The sequence below is a fragment of the Mandrillus leucophaeus genome, unplaced genomic scaffold, assembly GCF_000951045.1.
Source record: "Mandrillus leucophaeus isolate KB7577 unplaced genomic scaffold, Mleu.le_1.0 Scaffold130, whole genome shotgun sequence".
NCBI classification, from domain to species: Eukaryota; Metazoa; Chordata; class Mammalia; order Primates; family Cercopithecidae; genus Mandrillus; species Mandrillus leucophaeus.
In genome coordinates this window covers 3,795,542-3,817,102 of record NW_012101255.1, presented here as the reverse complement: position 1 = coordinate 3,817,102, position 21,561 = coordinate 3,795,542, and the positions used below count along the sequence as shown (strand labels likewise).

General features: G+C 39.0%; 1 protein-coding gene across 2 annotated transcripts; it reads right to left on the bottom strand.

Annotated features, from left to right (window-relative positions):
- Nucleotides 1-413: 413 nt before the first annotated feature.
- On the bottom strand, nucleotides 414-14,467 carry COMMD2 (COMM domain containing 2). Of its 2 annotated transcripts, XM_011972775.1 has the most exons (5): nucleotides 14,346-14,467; nucleotides 14,178-14,255; nucleotides 13,374-13,456; nucleotides 12,654-12,827; nucleotides 414-3,643 (listed from the first exon to the last, which is right to left on the bottom strand). In XM_011972775.1, exons 1-5 carry the CDS (start codon nucleotides 14,410-14,412, stop codon nucleotides 3,446-3,448), a joined length of 600 nt encoding a protein of 199 aa, XP_011828165.1. In that variant the 5' UTR covers nucleotides 14,413-14,467; the 3' UTR covers nucleotides 414-3,445. The 2 variants fall into 2 exon arrangements, with proteins under 2 accessions (XP_011828165.1, XP_011828164.1); XM_011972774.1 differs by having other exon boundaries at nucleotides 418-3,643; nucleotides 14,178-14,438.
- Nucleotides 14,468-21,561: the final 7,094 nt, after the last annotated feature.

Here is a 21,561-nt window from a genome sequence, read left to right as displayed (position 1 = left end):
AGATTCCCATGTTTCTTTCACTAACATGGAGAAAAAAAAAGACAGAAAAAGGAAACTCTTGAGCACTCTATATATAAAACCCTCAGCCTGTTTACCTGAGTCCTTCAGGGACTGAGTAGTTTTGAACAGCTGAGTTTTCTGGTAAACTATGTGTTTATCATTGTAAGAATTAAGTTTGGGTAAAAATATCTACTAAAAATATATTTAAATCCCCTGATTTTTCTTTCTTTTAATATTTTCTTCCTAAATATTATGAAAGTCATTCGAACTTACTATAGAAATTAAAAAAGAAAAGAAATAGCCATAATTCCGCCACCCAGAAACAACCAGTTAGCATTTTTTCTCAGTTTATTTAACAGAGTATACAGGACATAATTCAAGACTATAAAATAATGAGATTCTCAGTCTACAAAACTATTTCAATAATGGTAAACATTTATTGAGTTCTTTGTAAAGCCTGGTACTATGTTAAACATTCTATATACACGGTCTCATATAGTCCTTACGAGCCAATGTGGTAGGTAATCCTATATCCCTATTTTAGAGATGAACAAAAAAAAAAAGGCTTTGAGAATTTGTCAAGGACCCATAATAAGCCACAGAAACTAAATTCAAATCCTTTTGTCCAACTCTGAAGACTTATCTCTTAACCTCTTCATAAGATTAAAACGCTAAAAGGACACATACTGTTATGAATTTTAAGGGCTCCTACACATGCATCCTTTATACACACCCTTCATGGTTTTTCAAACCATGTCAGATTCTCATTTTTCAATTCTCAAGACACAGCATCTTCTTATAGCATCTTCACCACCTTTCCCATTTACTATCTTAAATGTGACCAATCTCTAACAAAACAAGCTTTTTGACATTTTGTGAAACATTTAAGGAGACTTCCAAGGAATGTAACATATGTAGACTTTGTGACACATATATTGGCATGTGCTCACAGCTCTGAGATGAGATGTTATTATTTTGGCTTTGAGACATGAAGGATATGACATTTAAATCTAAACATGAACCAGCCAATCGTGAAAAGTCAGCATACTCATAATCCAAAAAGTTTCAATAGAAATTTAGATAGTAATAGAAGGCGCATTACTCAGAGTCAAGAAACCTGGGTCATATTGCAGGGTAGAACAGTGACTACCTCTACAGAAAATTATGTTCATATACAAGCTACAACAAATATCAAATGTTATATAAAACAAACAACGCAGGGGAGTCCACAAGGATATGGAATGCTTGAGCAAAAAAAAAGAAAGAGGCTCATTCAATGGCTTGTACTAAAAGATAAGCCCCAGATTCTAAAAGAAGGTAGGCAAACTGCTCCCAGCTCACCCTGGTCTCAAAAGGTGAAGAAGGTAGAACACCGCAGAAGGAATAATGGAGTACAGTGAAAGGAGGCCAAGGGAGATTGATAAAAATTAAGGATCAGCACATGTTTTCTTGTTTTAATTGGGGTAAGAACAGTGGACAAAGAGTTGGAGATAGGTTGTTCTGAGGAGACAAAGGGCTGTTTCAGTCTTGGCTGGGGTCAGCCATGTTTATCTTCCATCGAATGTGGACAAATAAAAAGCCTCACAGAAGTATTTTTTAATCACATAAGCTTTGCAGGCATGTTGCTTTTAAACCCAATGACATATGCTACTATTTCATGTAACAGATCAAGTTTCCTTTTGTTTGTGAGGTTGTATATAAGAGAGTTTCATTAATCAAGTTGCCAATATAATTAAAAATTATTTGTGATTATAGTTTGCTGACATCTAATAATATAGTTATTTTACAACAGCAGAACATATACCTACAGGAAAAGGGTGGCCCGGATGCCTGCAGGGACCAATGGGTAGCCATTTCAAGTATGCTTTTCTTCCACTGGCCTATTCCCCGCTAAGCTCTCTCTTCTCTAACGAGATTGCAACATGGTATCACTCTGACATGAAAATCCCTAATTCTTAGGAGGCAAAGTAAAAAGTCTAGAGTGCAGTTTAGAGTCTGATTGCTTCTACAGCCCTTTCTAGATTATTCCATGAAGACTCTCAGGATAAGGTCTTGGATACATAGTTAAGACTGAACCCTCATTTCCACCCTTCCATACAATTCTTCTCCCTAAGTCGGCCTCTGTGTCTCTGCACTCTCTCAGGCTGACCCGACAAATCAGCACCTGAGTTTTTCAGGCCAAAAGCTTTTGGTTCCCTACTAAAAAATAAAACAAAACATAAATCAAGTTTGTAAGGGAGAAGGGATAGTTGCCTATAATGTAATAAACATGGTCTTCCTTCCCTCATCATAGTTTATTCAAATTATTAAAAGTGACTATAATTTGTATCCAGGACAATCAAGAATTGATTATATTTCTCTGCTTCCACTATATGTAAATGTAAATGACAGAGTGTCTCCTAGATGCTTTGGGTATGGTGGAAAAATTAGTCCTTGATAAAACACAATAGATGACCACACAAATTTGAGTACTATTTAAGCCAATTAATTAACCACGATCACTCAAACTTAGGCAATATGATAAATACTTATCTTCACATACAAAGAAAAATGAATAAACTGCCTATAACAATATGGCATTAAAAATCATACTGATGTTCAATATTCTGTGGCTACTAACATTGTGGGCTGTTTTTAAAAGTCAAAAATACTGAACTGTTTAGAAAATTCTGCATAGTAATAGTATTACATTGTGAATTTTATTTTCAAATTTGATCAATAAAGAGGAAAATAATAAAGTTAAGCAGTCAAAAGAAGTAGCAAAAACAAGATAGTCATGCATATATACAGAACATATAGATTCATTTCTAGTTGATTCAATCCTATTTACACATTTAAAATACAAAATAATGGCCGTCTGGCTAGTTCCACTGGTAGAGCATGAGACTCTTAAAATACAAAATACATCTTAATGTGTCAAGATAACCAGTTAGCACCAGGAAAGGAACTTTACTTTAGCTTCTGATTATTTTTTACTTTTATTTTTACTTTATTATTATTATTTTTGAGATGGAGTCTCGCTCTGTCACCCAGGTTGGAGTGCAGTGGCACAATCTTGGCTTACTGCAACCTCCACCTCCCAGGTTCAAGCGATTCTCCTGCCTCAGCCTCCCGAGTAGCTGGGACTCTGACAGGCGCGTGCCACCACACCTGGCTAATTTTTTGTATTTTTGTAGAGACAGGGTTTCACCATGTTAGCCAGGAAGGTCTCTATCTCCTGACCTCATGATTCGCCCACCTCAGCCTCCCAAAGTGCTGGGATTAATGGCATGAGCCACTGCACCCAGCTTAGCTTCTAATTATGACCTCAGTATCTTGGAATAGATACTAAGGAATACTATGTATTTATCATCATGAATTAATAAAAAATTAATTTTGAAAAGTAATTGCTGTATATCATCAATTCAAAAGTGATTCAAATGAATTAAAACCTTAAAACTGGTAACTACTTGATGTTGCGAACAACTCTCCTACAGTGGTTTGTCTTCATCTCTTCCAGTGCTTGTTCCAGTTGTTGAACCAAATGGAGCAGGGTGGCTGGGTCTGTCTGTAGAACTCTGGTGTTGTGATCTCCATTTTGATTAAGGTGTAGCTTTATAGTCACTGCTGGTTTAATCTGTTGCCTGAGACTTCTACTTGCAAGCTTGATTTTAAATGAAATAAGAGCACAGTAACTATTTAATAACCATGCTGAATACATATTTATAATTATCTTAAACCATACACAAAAATTAAGTTTCAGATGAATTACAGATTTCAACATGAAAAGTAAACTTTAAAACCTTTGAAAAGAAAATAATGAGAATATATACACAATTTTATGGTATAGAAGATTTCTTAAGCATGATATAAAAGGCTCAAACCATAAAGACAAAACTGGTAAATTTAACTATAATTTTCTTCAAAGGATACCTAAAGATGGTAAAAAAAAAAAAAAAACAAGTCATAAACCAAGAGAAGACATTTTGCAACACACATATAACCAAAAAAAGATAGTATCCAGAATGTGTGATGAACTCCTCTCATTTAATAAGAAAAAACCCTCAAAATCCAAGATAAAAATAAACAGAAGATCTAAATAAGCATTTTACAGAAGACAAACGAATAAACATAGAAAAATGTGTTCAACTTCATTAAACATCAGGATAATAGCCAGTAAAACCACATTGAAATACCATTTTACAAATATCAGACTAGCAAAAATTAAAAACCTGTCCATACCAGGCACTGCAAGTGACAGTAATGGGAACTCTCATCCACTGCTGGTAAGGGATGAGAAAATTACTTTGGAAAACAATGTGCATTACCAGCAACTCTACCCCTAGGCATATACCTTAACCTCTTACACATATACATTTATTCATGATAGTATGTTTCCAAGAACCAAAAACTAGAAATACCTCAAATATTAATTAACAACAGAACGGATAAACCAAGAACAATCACAGAATGAATTGCTTACTAAATGGTGAGGAAAGAAATGAACTACAGCAACATGGGTTATCATAGAAGAAACAAAAATGTTGAAAAAGCAAGTCACAGAATACATGCAAGTTTAAAAAATACACAGTTTTGTGACAAAATTTATGTTTTTAAAAAAACTATAAAGAAAAGATTAGGGGCAGGGCGTGGTGGCTCACTCCTGTAATCTCAGCACTTTGGCAGGCTGAGGTGGGTGGATCACAAGGTCAGGAGTTTGAGACCAGCCCGGCCAACAGAGTGCAACCCTGTCTCTACTAAAAATACAAAAATTAGCCAGGCATGGTGGCGTGCGCCTGTAGCCTCAGCTACTTGGGAGGCTGAGGCTGGAGAATCGCTTGAATCCGGGAGGCAGAGACCTGTCTAGCCTGGGCAAGAGAGCAAGACTCCGTCTCAAAAAAAAAAAAAAAAGAAAGAAAGAAAAGAAAAGATTGACAGAAAATTCAGGATAATGATTTCCTCCAGGTGGCTGGGAAATGATTACAATTGGGGGAAGGTACAGGTTCTTCAAAAGTACTGGTTTTATTTGTTAAGTTTGTTGGTGGGTGTACTGGTATTTGTTTTATCATTATTCTTTAAACTGGATATCTATAACCTTTCATTTGTATAACACATTCCAAATTTAAAAAATAAGTACTACTGACATATTTTTAAAAGAAGAAAACCCAAGACTATAAACAATGACCAACTTGAAGGTCCTTTCAATCTTTAGATTATCCATTAAAAGGTACCAGGATTATCCAAAGCAATAGTTGATTTGAAGTCTAGGAGAGAAACTGTACAAGACAAGCCTGAAACATCTTGTAATAGGAGAAAGCAAAAAAGTTATCAAAAATAGTGGAGTCATGTCAAGAAGACTAGATTCCAACTTGAAGAGATTTTCGAGTGAATAACAAATCTAAACCTGAGATTTCAGGATTAATTTAATTCTGTAACATAGAATATTTTGACTAGTAACTTCTTCCAAATAATTCTAGGTAACCTGGGCTTTCAAAAGAACCCAAGATACTGATCCAAGGCTGAATTTAATGTCCCCAAGTAATTTGCAAACAATACGTCAATCCCTTTGGGTGAGCTGGTCCCCAAACATAAAATAGGTATTTGCAGGCTAAAGTACCAGTTTAAGATCACCTCTGTAGTACAGATAATTATAGATTATGACACATATACATATTATACATATGATAATTGAAAACAGTACTTATTTATTCAATTATAGTCTGTTTATATTTGTTTTTCCTCTACACTGACAGACAGGGACTGCACTGACAGGGACTGAGTGTATTTGGTGTGTAATTAAGCCATGACTTTTTTGTTGAAAGACTTAAAGCCACTATCCTCCAATTTTTAGACAACATATCTAAATTAAATACCTATACAAATATCTATACTATTCTTTAACAGTTCTAAAAAAGAGATTACATAACATCTCTAACAAACATCTAGTAAGACATTTTTCTCAGAAAGAAGTTGAATGACAGTACTACAGGACAAAGAACAAAGTTCTTGATATGGACTTTTTTTTTTACTGGGGATGAGATTCTGTCCTCCTCCCCGTAAACATAACAACAATAAAAGCAACTTTAAAATGAAATGTCTTATTTCAATGCAAATTAGAAAAAAAATCAAAAAACCTTTACTTTGAAGGGCCATACCTCAAAGGCACTGAAAAGGGTATTCTGGCAAAAAACATCAAGTAGGAAACAGGATACATAAGTTATATTTCATGTAGCTACAGTTCCGGAAAGAATTCAGTTCTCTGTTTAGCCTCAGAGCAAACAATATGTGGGCAGGACAGGAAAAGAATGCTTTGAAGTAGTTGTAAATGGACCGGCCCTAAAATGAACATCCTCTGGCATCAGTCTCAGATGGTGGTACATTCAGTTACTAATGCTATTAACAAGGACATCAATTGTGTTGATAATTTACTAAGTCTGGGGAAATGTTCCTACTAGACACTAAGCTATGATGATTAATTTGATTCCCATAAGTGACTGCACAATAATTAGGTGGTAATTGTCCATCACTACCAGTCTCCATGAGACAAGTCAGTTACTTAAACATGAAAGGCGCCGTATGTAGTTACTAGTTTCCTAGACATTTAGCTAGTCTTATCTGATCTGCCTTTCTCTATGAGCAGAAGAATCCACTCCAGTTAAAATCCTATGCAATGGTTTCAACAAATAAGCTGAGGAACTCAATGAGCTCTGAGTAGTAGCTTTTTTAGCCCTTAAATGCATTTCTCCATAAGAAGCAACATTCATTCGGTATACCCTCAACCTTAAACTGTACTAGTCCTACCAATAGTGTAGTGATTCAAACTCATTTCATTGGGTAAATGAGCTCTCGAGTTTAATTTTAGAAAATTCAATTTCTTAATTTTAACTTGCAAAAATGTCTTCATAATGGACACACTCAAAGCAAATTAATAAAGTCAAAAAAAGAACTATTAAAGCCTATTGCACCCCAAAAGTCAGGGGGCATTCGCACACAAGAGACAGGTAACGATCTACAAGATAAATTACTGCTGAGCCACATACATGACCATCCCCATATCTCCACCAGGTTATTGTGAAAGGATCTAAATATAAAGGCTTATCCAGTCATTTCCCCCACGAACCCCACAAGACTTGCTGCTTATGAAGTCCCCCAGAGGATGAACTGTTTTGTTCTTTGCTGTATCCACAACACCTGGCACATGTTAGGGGTACAAGAAATATCTGATAAATAATTTAAGAAGCCACTTAACTGCCCTTGCCACCCATTCTTTCTATTCAGCACCAAATGCCTATTATATGCCAGGTATTGTGCTGGGCACACAGTAATGAACAAGACACAATACTTGCCCTCCTGGAGCCTACAGTCTGGCTTATACCACATCCTGTGTTCATGCCTATTCAAGCACTCATCACACTTGATTATAATTGCTGATTTCTAATGAAATTTTATTTTTTGGTCTCCCTCTTACTATAAGACTGTGAGGACTTAAAGGCAAGCACTGCTATGTCCACAAGGCCTAGCACGCACTAGACATTCAATAAATGGTTTGATAACTGAATAGATGTGTAGAAGCAAGAATGGATTAATGGGACATAAGAGATTATCTTTTTAATTGTTTATCTGCACATACCTTAAGATGCTCATGACAATGGGATATTCTCTCTCTATGCTGGCCACTTTATCCCAAGTGTAAAATTTGAAGATACAGTAAGACAGGTACATCTTTCTTCTGTCCAAATCCTAAGGCTTTTGTCTTAACTCTTACTCCCCTGATGATCCCGCTATTCTTAAATGTTGCTCTTACTTTCAGTGACATTGTGTTGTGCTAGTGGTTGTTTTTCCTAAAACCACACTTAATTACTGGCTTTTATTTCTATTAGCCATGAGCAACCAATGAGATTCAGTTCAGATGTCAGAGAAATCATTCTCATATGTGATTTCAACTAATTCGGCATCCAAGATTTAGGCCCATATCCTCACCTACTGTAGAGACTGCAACTTAAACAAGCTGTCATCACCTTAAATTCACTCTATCTTGAACTGATTAAGGCCATGTGGGAGTGTGGCTCTAGTGCTGCCTGAACTTCTAATTTTTTCAAAAGTTGCTAAAAATTATAATTCTGGTGTGAAATTTCCTAATTTTTTTTTTCAAACCATAGAAGGGAAGTGGTCAGACTGTGGATACCTTTTTAAGAAACTGACTTGCAGATGGACTAGATGAAGGGCAAGGAGAAGAGTCAAGAAAAAGTCCAAGTATTTTTGGCCTGTGTGATTCAAAGAATGGACGTATCATCTGAGATGGGAGAGGCTGTGGAAGGAGCAGTTTCAGCAGGGAGGGGGTGTATTAGTCCTTTCTTACACTGCTATGAAGAAATAACCGAGACTGGGTAATTTATGAAGAAAAGAAGGCCGGGTGCGGTGGCTCATACCTGTACTCCCAGCACTTTGGGAGGCCAAGGCGGGCAGATCACAAGGTCAGGTGATTGAGACCATCCCGGCTAACAGGGTGAAACCCTGTCTCTACTAAAAATACAAAAAAAATTAGCCAGGTGTGGTGGCACGTGCCTGTGATCCCAGCTACTGGGGCGGCTGAGGCAGGAGAATGGTGTGAACCCGGGAGGTGGAACTTGCAGAGAGCCGAGATCGCACCACTGCACTCCAGCCTGGGCGACAGAGTGAGACTCCGTCTCGAAACATAAAAAAAAGAAAGAAAAGAAGTTTAATTGACACACAGTTCCACATGGCTGGGGAGGCCTCAGGAAACTTTCAATCATGACAGAATGCACCTCTTCACAGGGCGGTAGGAGAGAGAATGAATGCCAGATGAAGGAGGAAGCCCCTTATAAAACTAACAGATCTTGTGATAACTCACTATCTATCACAAGAACAGCATGGGGAAAACTGCTCCCATGACTCAATTATCTCCACCTAGTCCCACCCTTGACATATAGGGATTATTACAATTCAAGATGAGATTTGGGTGGGGACACAGAACCAAACCATATCAGTGGGTAAGAAAGGTGGGATTCAGTTTGGAACACACTGCATTTGAATGCTTATCAAATTACCAAAGTGGAGATGAAAATAGGCTTCAACTGTATGACTCTCAAGTTTAGAGGATAGTTCTAGACTAAAGATATACATTTGGGAATCCCAAGAATATGGGGATTATTTAAGACTTCAAATTGGATGAAACCAGCTTGAGAATGTAAGTGGAAAAGGTATGAAGACTCAGAACTGACCTTTGGGGCATCCCAATGTTTAAAGGGCAATGAGATAGAATCAGCAAAGGAGATTGAGAAAGAGGAGCCTGTGAAGTTGGATGAGAATCAGAGGAAGTTATTTCCCAGAAGGCAACTAAAGAAAGTATTTCAAGTAGGAAGGTGTGACTAACTGTGACAAATGCGTTAATAAACAGAATGGCATAAAAACTAAAAAGCGATGACCTTGAGTAAGTTATGAGAGTAGAGTGAAGACTATGAAGTCTGATTAGGAAAAGTTTAAGAGATAACAGGAAGAGAGAGTATACAAACAGAGAGACAACTCTTTCAAGAAGTCTTAGTGTAGGCCGGGCGTGGTGGCTCACGCCTGTAATCCCAGCACTTGGGGAGGCCGAGGCAGGTGGATCACTTCAGGTCAGGAGTTTGAGACCAGCCTGGCCAACATGGTGAAACCCCGTCTCTTCTAAAAATACAAAAATTAGCCAGGCGTGGTGGCACACACCTGGAATCCCACTGTAATCCCAACTACTTGGGAGGCTGAGGCAGGAGAATCACTTGAACCCAGGAGGCAGAGGTTGCAGTGAGCGGAAATCACACCACTGCACTCCAGCCTGAGCAACAGAGTGAGACTGTCTGGGGGAAAAAAAAAAAAGTCTTAGTATAAAGAGGAGCAAAATAATGGAGCAGCAGCAGGAGGAGTACATGGAGTCAAGACTGGGTTTCTGACTGTGTGCAGAAGGGAGAGGCAAACCAAGTATGACACAGGTAAAAGAGGGAATAATTGCTAGAACTATGTCCTCATGGGGGGAAATGCAGATGGACTGAGGTATACAAGGGAAAAGGCTGCCTGTAGATAAGAGCATGGGCACTTCATCAAGAGGAACAGGAGAGAAGACAAGTGGAGCAAATGGGTCCTGATACAGGCTGAAAGATGCGGTGACAGGTGCGTGTGGGAGTTCTTTCTGTTTGCTTCTCTTTATTAGACAAGTTGGAAGCAAGGTCAACAGCTAAGCATGTGGAGCATGGAGGAGATGTTGAGGCTTTGAAGAAAGAGATATAGGACATGCATGGTCCCTGCTATCCCAGTGTTTACAGTTTAGTCAAACAAAAAATAAAAAAACAAAAAACCAGGTGCATATAAGTGAGATGACTTGCCAAAAGAGGAAGCACAGGTGTCATGAAAAGAAAACACAAATGCCACCAAAATTTAACTGTGTCTAGTGGCAGGGGGCATTTCTCCCAAAGGGAGACATCATTTAGAGCACAAACCCTTTCTATAAAGAACCAGATAATATTTTAGGCTTTGCAGACCATACAGTTTCTGGCACAACTACTCAACTCTGCCCTTGTACTTTGAAAGCAGCCATCCTTTCTATAAACCCTTTCTATAAAGAACCAGATAATATTTTAGGCTTTGCAGACCATACAGTTTCTGGCACATCTACTCAACTCTGCCCTTGTACTTTGAAAGTGGCCATAAATAATATATAACAAAGGAGCATGACTGTATCCCAAAAAAACTTTATTTACAGAAATAGGTAGCAAGCCAGATTTGGCCCACAGGCCATAGTTTGTTGAGCCCTGATTTAAGCTAAGACTTACAAGGATAAGAAAGTCAAGTCAAGAAGAAGTAGCAAAGCAGAAAAAGCATTTCATATAGAGTAAACATAATGTGTAAAGGCCTGATACTCCTCATATTTTGAATTCCCACCTTCACTCTCTGCCCAGGGGTGCTAGATTAACTTTCCTACATGATAGTTTTTTAAGGTTACCGTCTCTCTCTTTTTTTTTTGAGACGAAGTCTCCCTTTGTTGCCCAGGCTGGAGGGCAACGGCACAATCTCAGCTCATTGCAACCTCCACCTCCTGGGTTCAAGCAATTCTCCTGCCTCAGCCTCCCAAGTAGCTGGGACTACAGGCATGTTGCACCCCGCCCAGTTAATTTTTGTATTTTTAGTAGAGATAGGGTTTCACCATGTTGGCCAGGCTGGTCTCGAACTCCTGACCTCAGGCGATCTGCCTGCCCTGGCCTCTCAAAGTGCTGGGATTACAGGCGTGAGCCACTGCGCATGGCCTTAATGTTACTCTCTTATCCACATATCTACAAGGGCTTCCTATCGTCTGCTATGTCAGATCTAAACCCCTCTAACCAACTTTCTATAACCTATTTGGACATTACCTCTATTTGAATCAGAAAAAGCCACTACAACAGTGGTTTCCAAACTATTGCACATTAGAGTTACCTGGGTGAAAATAAGCTTTAAAAAATCCTGATGCTCAGGCCGAACTCTATACCAATAAATCAGAATCTCTGGGTATTACACACAAACATCAGAATTTCTGTAAAGCTCCCCAGGTTATTCCAATATGAAGTCAAATTTGAAAACAAGTGCACTGTAATACATATTTATCTGTCATTTCCATATCCATGTGGGTCTTTACAACATATTCTGCCTTCTCTACTAAGAATATTTACCCTAATTTTCTCCATTCATTCATCCTTCTGAAATTTCACTTCCTTTTGCTGGAAGCTTTCTTGGATCATGCCAGCACATACACACAATTACACGTGTTGTTGTCGGGGTTTTTTTTTGAAACAGTTGTCATCTTCATTTATATAATTATATTCTTCTTTCCCCATCAAGAACCTTATTTTATAAGCTCCTTTAATTACTAGTTATTTTCAGAACACCTAATATCCCTAACCAAGGTGATACCATCTTTTCCAGTTGAAAGTATTTTACACTTCTTTTGTGTCTCAAAGCATTTAGCACACCTCTAATCAGCAAATAGATGGCATTCAATACACATCTACTAATTTATCGCTCTCTGCTTAATAAAGGACTATAAGCAATGGTCTGAATACACCCTTTTGTTTATGTGACTTTAAAATCAACTGAAAGATGAATCTCACGAAAATAATATTGTGAGAGAAGCCAGGTACAGAAGAATATTTACTGAATCATTCCATATATACAAAGTTAAAAGGCAGGTAAATGTAATTTGTGTTAGAAGTCAGGATGCTGGTTACCTTTGGAAAGGAGGGAAGGGGCAGTAATTAGTTAGGAGGCAAGGAGGATGCTTCTGGAGTATAAGTCACAGTTAAATGCACCATGTGATAATTCATTGAGCGGTACAGTGACCTGTGCACTTTTCTACATCTGTTAAATTTAAACAGAAAAGTTTTTAAACATCTAGGCACCAATCTAAAAAACCTACATAACCATCTCCTTTTCTAAAATAACCGATTTCTTGCAAACTTTGCAAATTAAACTGATTTGAACACACTGAAAATAAAAGAAATGAACTATTTGTGAAATGGCCTAAAAATGAACATTAAAAAACAAAGTTTCAAACCGGATCTTAGTTAAGGTGGTAAAGAATCCAATAAACAGGACACAAACCTAAAATAATTCTTATATTCTATGTCAAGTTAATTTTAAAAATACTATACCTGTACATCTAGTCGCCATTCAAGGTTATGATAACTGGGAAGACTTGGTGCCAATTCACTTAGAATAGTTCTGATCTCTTTTCTGTTGTCCAGATAAAGCTGAAGCAACAATTTGTTTAATTCTTCAGAGAATCCCAGAACAAAAACAGAGTCTTGGAAATCCAGTTCAGAAATCTAAGTGAATTGAGTTTAAAGAACATCAAAATTTATCTTTGTCTACCTAAAATACTTGAAATACACAAAAGAATATGATATACCCTAATTTATTCTGTCTAGTAAAAGAAACAGCATTCCTTAAAGATAACCACTGCTCACTATTCCAAAATCCAAGTTACTGATACATAAAAGTACTTTATTAAAGTATAAAATGGAAAGAATTGTTAAGATGCCCAGTTTCCCTTCCTATTCTTCATCAAGCCAGACACTGCTGATATGCAAACAAAATATTAATACAGTCTCCCTCCTCTTAGGATACATAAATGGTTTAACAACATGCAGAATTAGAGGTACTTCTATACTAGCTATTTATACCAGCAAGAGGTATTTGTATCAGTAGATATTATATGATTTTTATTTTTTAGGTATGTCTTCAAAAAATCGATTATAAACCATTAACAACATGATTAAAATCCACAGGTACCTGCCAAGACTATGATGTAGAGTACACCAGACTTTTCTTAAGAATCCAGGCAATACAAAACAGTCCAGAGAAACCCTTACCATGAGCTTTGAGCTCTCAGTGAGGAGATACGTTAATCCTTCCACACCATGCTGGACAGTGTCACTACTCACATTCAGTTTTCCTGAGAAAGAAAAGTGAAAACAAGCAAATAAATTACTACTGTGGTATTTATCTTGTTCATATTCGTCTTTAAAAATAAACACTATTTATTACTACATGTTTTCAAACACTGCACGAAAAATAGTAAGTTGGCCAGAGGCTCATGTTCCTTCTCATTCCACTCCCAGCCAAATGCCATTGGTATTTCCCACCATGTAACCTTCTTAACAAAACGCAGTACTGTGGAGACTAGTATAAGGTGCGTAGCCCTTCTCTTGAAAGCGTAGCTCCTTCAAGTCTGGCGAAAGAGGAACTCGACAGGGATTGACTTAATCCCAAAGGCTGCCTCTTACCCAGGGGAAAACAACACTTTTTTAGCAGAAGCGGATATCTGAACAACTAATAATGATAACCAAATACTTGCATATTTACAGTTGACCCAGCTATTCCACAGACTTTGGTATATTTATACAAAATACTTTTCAGTATTTCTGAAAGTAAGGTGGTATTATGTATGTACATTTTACCATAAGAAAACTGATTTAATAGAAGCTTTAACAATCTCACAGCTACTTCAGAGACGGGCAGGATTTGCACCCTGACTGAGGAGCTCTGCTGGTTTTATTCTACTACAATCGGAACAAGATCCTAGGAGTCACAATAATCCCTTTCTCTCCCGGGAGACAGGGAATGGATCGCAACCGCCCTGGCAGCCTGCGGAGCCGTCCCCTTCCCCTTCTTACTGGCAGCGCCTTCGTAGATTTTTGGGTTTGTGCCGCGCCTCAGGAATTCCACAGCAATCCGCCCAAACTCGGCGACCACTGCAATGAAAGTCAGAAGGCTGTTGAGTGCCGGGCGCTGCCTTTGACCTCCTCCCCAGCCCACAGAACACCGCCCCCACACCCGCTGACCCGCGCTGTCCACTTGAGGCAGGAAGGCCAGGTGCTCCTTATGCTCCTCGGACAACTCCAGCAGCATCTTCACTGTCCTACGATTTCACCCCGCAGCGCGGACCCCGCCTTCCCCTCTTCCGGCGCCGGTGTCCGGGCGCCTAGAGGCTCCGGCGTCGCAGCGTCCGGAGCTTTGGGTTCCGGCCTACGAACTAACGCCCTACACTCGGACGCCCCCTGCGGTGCAGGCTAAGGTCAGAACGTTCTGCCTTTTGTAAATCATCCCGCAACGGTGTAGTGAGGGCCGGCTGGGTGCAAGGTGCTAGGCTCTGTGGGAGATGAAAAAGTGTTTCCAATCCGACACGCCCCCTCGTGGAGCATACATTAATATCAATAGCTCACATTTGTTAAGCACTAACCGTGTCAGGAAGTGTTCTTACATTTATTAAATACATTTGGAGTTCACAAGAACCCTGTGAGATAGGTTCCATTATAATTTCCCTGAGAGATAAGGAAACTGAGAGATAAGTCCAGCAACTGACACTTTTATAAAGCTAATAGTTTCCACAAAGCTTCTGTATATGTTATCTTAAATGTATCTCAGTTAATATCCTCAACAGCCATGGCTTTGTTTTTACAGATAAAGAGACAAAGCTCCAGAGATTATATGACAAAGCCTGTGACAGAGCTAGAAGGAAAGGGTTAGATCCCTCACCTGCTCCAAAGCCCATCCTTCCACCTACGAGGCTGAAAGCTTGTGACAAGGTTTATGAGTGATTATAAATTAGGATAAAGATAATGATGACAATGACCGCTGCTTACAGGATTCAGAGCAATGTCTTTTTCTCTCTCTCTCTCTTTTTTTTTTTTGGATAGAGCCTCACTCCCAGGCTGGAGTGCAGTGGCGGGATGTCAGCTCACTGCAACCTCCGACTCCCGGGTTCACTCGATTCTCTTGCCTCAGCCTCCTGAGTAGCTGGGATTACAGGTGCCCACCACCATGCCTGGCTAATTTTTGTATTTTTAGTAGAGATGGGATTTCACCATTTTGGCCAGGCTGGTCTTGAACTCCTGACCTCAAGTCATCCAGCCGACTTGGCTTCCCAAAATGCTGGGATTACAGGCGTGAGCCACCACACCTGGCCCAGAGCAATGTTTTTAAAAAAGTGTTTAGGGCCTGTGATAATTTAGTTCCTTTTCCAACTCTCTCTTCTCACCTACTGTGGTTCAAATATAAGAGACTATAAAGTTGCTAATTGATAGGAATATGATTCTTCAAATCTCAACCCCTTTAAAATGGAGGGCGTGGAGGAGGAGAGGGGAAGGGGAGGAGACTCTTCATATGTCTTTTCTGAGGCTTGAGACAACTCTTTCTATATTCTGAGTCTCCCAGGCAGACTAAAAATTGGAAGAGGTTTTCAATTAACTTCTCTGTGTCTACTTTGTCCTTCACACCTGACTGAAATTGTTTCTTCCACTGTGGCACAGAAAGACAGGTCCTTGAACTTATTAATTAGGTCTTGAAGTAGCATTTGCAGAGAGAACATAATTTTTACTTAGACTGTGGATTACAGATCAGCAAAAATTGCATCATTTCCTGAAGTTGCCTTTATTCATACGTTATTGAGAAAACATCCATTATTAAAGAATAATTTTCAGAACAGATAAAATCGTGACTCTTCTACAAGTGTACAATGAACACATGTCACAAAATGTATTGAACTAGTTAATTAATGAGAGAATTAGTGAGAGTACAGTAAAAACCCGTTTCAACTGATTCAGAAGAGGTATTCAAGAACTGTACATATTTAGGGAATAGGAATGCTGAAATGAATTTGCAAATAGTTACAGTAGTATGCCAATATGAAATGGCCTTTCTTCTCTGTAATCTCAGGGAATGAAGTGAGGACAGGTGAGGTGAAGGTGAGACTAGGGAGAGGCACAATGGGCTGTCTAAAGTCCATGGTCAAGGAACCAAGTTAGGCCAGGTGTGGTGGTTCATGCCTGTAAACCCAGCACTTTGGAAGGTCAAGGCAGGAGGATCACTTGAGGGCAGAAGTTCAAGTCTAGCCTGACCAACATGGTGAAACCCCATCTCTACTAAAAATACAAAAATTAGCCAAGCATGGTGGCATGTACCTGTGGTCCCAGCTACTTGGTAGCCCAAGGCATGAGAATTGCTTGAACCCAGGAAGCAGAGGTTGCAGTGAGCCAAAATTGGAGTCACTGCACTCCAGCCTGGGTAACAGAGTGAGACACTGTCAAAAAAAAAAGAAACCAAGTTTTATCCAAGAAAAACCAGCCTGGGAGTTAAAACACCCCAGGATAATTTATAGAGTGACTTCTGTTGCCATAGGTGATATAGTTTTTTAGGAAAAATTACCTGAGTGAAAACTCAAAACTCTAAATTCCATATCTGGCTCTGACACTACCTGTATGACTTCCAGTAAGTTGTTTTTATGTTATAAGCATAGTCTCTTCATCTGTAAAATTGGTATTTTAATACTGCCCTTCTGTGCCATGCAGGACTGTTATGATACTCAGCTGAACTAATAAAATTGATTTTGATGATCAAATGAAACAATAAATTAGAATTAAGCAAACTGCAGCATTTACATTTTATAGGAGCAGATTTTATGCTCCTATAAATTCACAAACAATCATCTTAAAAGCCATTCATTTAATTCAACAAACATTTACTGAGCAATTCCTTAAAGGTTCAAAGATATGCTATGCTTTGGCAATTTGTAGATGAATAAAACAATGTCCTTGCCCTCTAGGAGGTGTCAGAAAAGTGAGGGAGACAGATAATGAAGTAATTCCAATACAGTGTGATGAATAGCAATACTTGAAAAATGAACAAAATGACAAGGAAGCACAGAGAATACACGTTAACTCTAATTTGAAAGAATCAGGCTGAGAATAAATGTCCCAGCGTATCTTGTGTATGTTAATACTAATGCTCTACAATTAGATTTACATTATAAATATATACAGTCTTAATGTCACTTCATGCAATCTTACTTCCAGGGCGAACGTGAACAAAGAATAAATACTCAGTATTTTTTTCGCTTCATGCTGGTAGGGAGCAAAGCTTCATATCAATTATCCCCTCATATTCTCTCTGCATCTTTATATCCCCCTCCAGCTCATGTGTCTTTCTTTTCTCTTACATTTTCCCATCTTTTTCTCCTTCTTCAGTATTCTAGCCCAGAATCCTTGCACAGGGTATTTCCTTAGCTGTGTTTCAATGACACATAAAATATTATCACCCCCTGCAAGGAATTACAGCTCAATTCACTACACTGTCAAGAGGACATTAACGTGGTGACAAGCCTCACTCACACCATCCACCTTCTCATGACTCTAAAGCTGGCACCAAATGCATGAATTAGCGCCTGAGATTTTAAAAAAATATTTAATTCATTAAAAAATTGTATTATAAATGCAAACAGAAAAGGGTACAGATTTTTAAAATACTCATTATTGAATTTTCTCAAATTAAACACACTTATTACTCCAGAACAAGAAATAGAATGTTACAACACCCCAGAATTTCTGCTATGCCTCCTGCCAGTCACTATCATCTCTTGTTTTCTCTATAGTGAAGTAATACCTATACACATGCTGCCTTACAACATCCCTGTAGAATCATCTATGTGTGAGTGTGTATGTGTGAGTGTGTGCACATGCATGTGTGTGTGTTTGTATTAACCTTTGTGCCCCAACCTTGCAATATCTAACTGGGAACTCAAAGGCGTTTTTTTAGAATGAGCCTTAGATTTTAGGTGCCTCCGACTGTGGTACCAAAATCTATCTTATAATCATCTTAGTAAATTGCCTCAAAAATATAAAATATTTAGAAAAAAACTTTAACAGAAGATTTACAAGACCTATGTACTAAAAATTACAAAACTTTGCTGAGAGGAATTAAGAAATAATTGGAGATATATACCACCGATACAGAAATATGTCATGGATAATAAGATTTAATATTATTAAAAGTTCAGTTGTACCCAATCAGAATAATTCCAACAGGCTTTTTTTTTTTCCTGCAGTTGCAAGATTTAATAGAGTGAAACAGAGCTCCCATACAAAGGGAGGGAACCCAAAGAGGGTAGCCATTGCTGGCTCAAATGCCTGGGTTTATATCCAGATCATTGTCCATCCCGCTGTGCTCTCAGGCAATAGATGATTGGCTATTTCTTTACCTCCTGTTTTTGCCTAATTAGTATTTTAGTGAGCACTCTTTACTATCTGTTTGGTTGGGTGTGAGCTAAGTTGTAAGCCCCGTGTTTAAAGATGGAAGCTGTCACCTTCCCAGCTAGGCTTAGGGATTCTTAGTCAGCCTGGGAAATCCAGCTAGTCCTGTCTCTCTCAGTCTCCATTCTCAACAGGAAAACCCAAGTGCTGTTGGGGAGGTTGGCTGATGACCGTTCTAACTGCTTCCTGCTGAATTGGGGTGTATAGGGGTTGTGCAGTTGAGATTTCCTCAGGAGGGGTGCCTTCGATGTCATTAACATCGGAGCATGGGCTAGCAGGCTGGTCCAGGGGTCCACGGTAGATCTGAGCCATGGACTGCATCTGGGGCTCCATGTGAAGAACCATTTGTAGCTTTACAACTTTGATTCTGGAAGAGACAAACTTAACAAGGAAGTTAAAGATACAGGGATTGAAATGTATGGCCTGCAGTGCAGGGGATTATTTCTTTGGCACACTTCACAGGCCCTGGTTGTCTGCTTGATAGTTTTGAAGAGGCCTGGTCCAGTAAATAATGATTTGGCCATCTGATGGGTGCTATCAATGCCTAAGGGAAAGGTTTGGTGAAGGGTTTTAAGTAATTTCCATTGATTAGCTGCAGGCTAAAGTATTTTCCCTTCTTTGGTGGCTAGCCATCCTGAGGGGGAGGAAACCATGTCCTCTTGAAGTTCCCCATTCTATTTCTCCTGCTGAGTACTGGGGCTTGGTTTCCTGGAGGGGATTATCCCATACTAGGGGTCCTTCTATAAGCATTTTTAATGGAGGGTCCTGCCTTGCGGCTCTTTTGGCTTCAATATCCACTTGGCGGTTCCCTTTTGTTTCCCTTTCCTTTCCTTTCTGATGACCCTGGCAGTGTAAGACTGCCACCTCTTTAGGTTTCCATACAGCCAATAATAATTTCCTAATGGTTTCCTGATGTTTGATAGGTGTTTCCTCGGAAGTTAGGAATTCCCTTTCTCTCCATATTGCTGCATGGGCATGGAGGACTAGGTAAGCATACTTGGAGTCTGTATATATATTTACCCTTTTTCCTTCTCCTAATTCTAGTGCCCAAGTGAGGGCTATGAGTTCTGCCAGCTGAGCACTAGTTCCTGGAGTGAGGGGATTACTTTCAAGTATTCCATAATCACTGACCACTGCATACCCTGCTTTTTGAAGTCCTTTTTCTACAAAGGAACTTCTATCAGTATATAAGTTGAGGTTGGGATCAGTCAAGGAAACCTCTAGAAGGTCCCCTCTAATGGTGTAGGTTTGAGCAATTACTTGTTGACAGTTATGTTCTATCTTTTCTTCATTGTTTGTAAGAAATGTGGCTGGGTTAAGAGTTGCACAAGTGTGCAGTTGCAGCACTGGCCCTTCAAGTAATAGAGCCTGATATTTAAGCAAACTGTTGTCTGACAGCCACAAGTCTCCTTTAGCAGTGAGTATGCCATTCACATCATGAGATGTCCACACAGTAAGATCTCTTCCCTGTATTATTTTAACTGCTTCAGATACTAAGACTGCTACTGCCGCCACTATCCGTAAACAATGAGGCCAACTGTTTGCCACTGCATCAATTTCCTTACTCAGGTATGCCACGGGTTGCAAGCTCATCCCTTGGACCTGTGTAAGGACTCCTAGAGCTATTCCTGTTTTTTTCTGTGACATATAAAGAAAAGTCTTGCCCCGTTGGCAAGCGTAACACTGGGGCTTGGGTTAGGGCCTTCTTTAGGGCCTGGAAAGCCGCTTCTGCTTCAGGTGTCCATCTTACTAGATGGGTATTGGCTTTCTGAGTTTCCTTAATTAGTGTATATAATGGTATGGCTATTTCACCGTACCTGGGAATCCGTATTTGGCAGAAACCTGTTATGCCAAGGAACGCTTTTAGTTGCTTTAGGGTTTTGGGATGAAGATAAGCCAGTATAGGCTGGATACGTTCCTCACTGAGGGCCCTGGTGCCTTTGGATAATTTTAGCCCTAAGTATTTAATCTGCTCTGAGCAGAACTGAGCCTTTGGTTTGGAAACCTTGTAGCCAAAAGGTAGTGAGGAAATTTAAGAGCACTTGGGTGGCTTGATGGCACAAGGTTTCTGAACGGGCGGCTAAAAGTAAATCATCCATGTACTGAAGGACAAGAGTGTCCAGGTATGAGAATTAAGTCTTGCGCTGACTCAACAGGCTTTTAAAATAGAGAATGGCAAGTTTATTTTAAAATTTATATGGAAATGCAAAGGACTAAAAATAGCCAAAACAAACTTGAAAAACAATAACAAAGTTGGAGGATACATATTACCTGATTTCAAGACTAATTAAGATGTAGTAATTAAGACAGTGTAGTATTAGTATAACGACAAGTAAATAGATCAATGGAACAAAATAGAAAGTCTGGAAATAGATCTGTATCTGTATTGCCAATTGATTTTCAACAGAGATGCTAGGTAATTCAGTGGGGCAAAGGAAAGTCTTTTCAAAAATTAATCCTGACCCTTACCACATATCAGTCACACAAATAATTTGAGATAGATTATAAACCTAACATAAAGCCTAAAATTATTGAACTTCTAGAAGAAAATATAAGAGAAAATCTTCATTACTTTTGAGTAGGCAGAGTTCTTTTTTTTGAGACGGAGTCTCACTCTGTCGCCCATGCTGGAGTGTAGGGGCACTGTCTTGGGTCACGGCAACCTCTGCCTCCCAGGTTCAAGTGGTTCTCCTGCCTCAGCCTCCTGAGAAGCTGGGATTACAGACATGCACCACCATTCCTGGCTAATTTTTGTATTTTTAGTAGAGACAGGTTTTCATCATGTTGGCCAGGCGGTATTAAACTCCTGACCTCAAGTGATCCACTCACCTCGGCCTTCCAAACTGCTGGGATTGCAGGCGTAAGTCACCGCATCAGGCCAGGTGGAGTTCTTATAGTGGAAATAAAAAGCATGAATCATAAAAGAAAAAATGATAACTTCTACTTCATCAAAGTTAAAAACATTTTTGTTTAT

Excerpts from the sequence above, each read along its gene's own strand:
- COMMD2 (XM_011972774.1), bottom strand. The coding sequence starts at position 14,412 with ATGCTGCTGGAGTTGTCCGAGGAGCATAAGGAGCACCTGGCCTTCCTG. Across the intron at positions 13,457-14,177 it reads AATCTACGAAGGCGCTGCCA|GAAAACTGAATGTGAGTAGT; the intron begins GTAAGAAGGGGA and ends TTTCTTTCTCAG. Across the intron at positions 12,828-13,373 it reads CTGAGAGCTCAAAGCTCATG|ATTTCTGAACTGGATTTCCA; the intron begins GTAAGGGTTTCT and ends CAATTCACTTAG.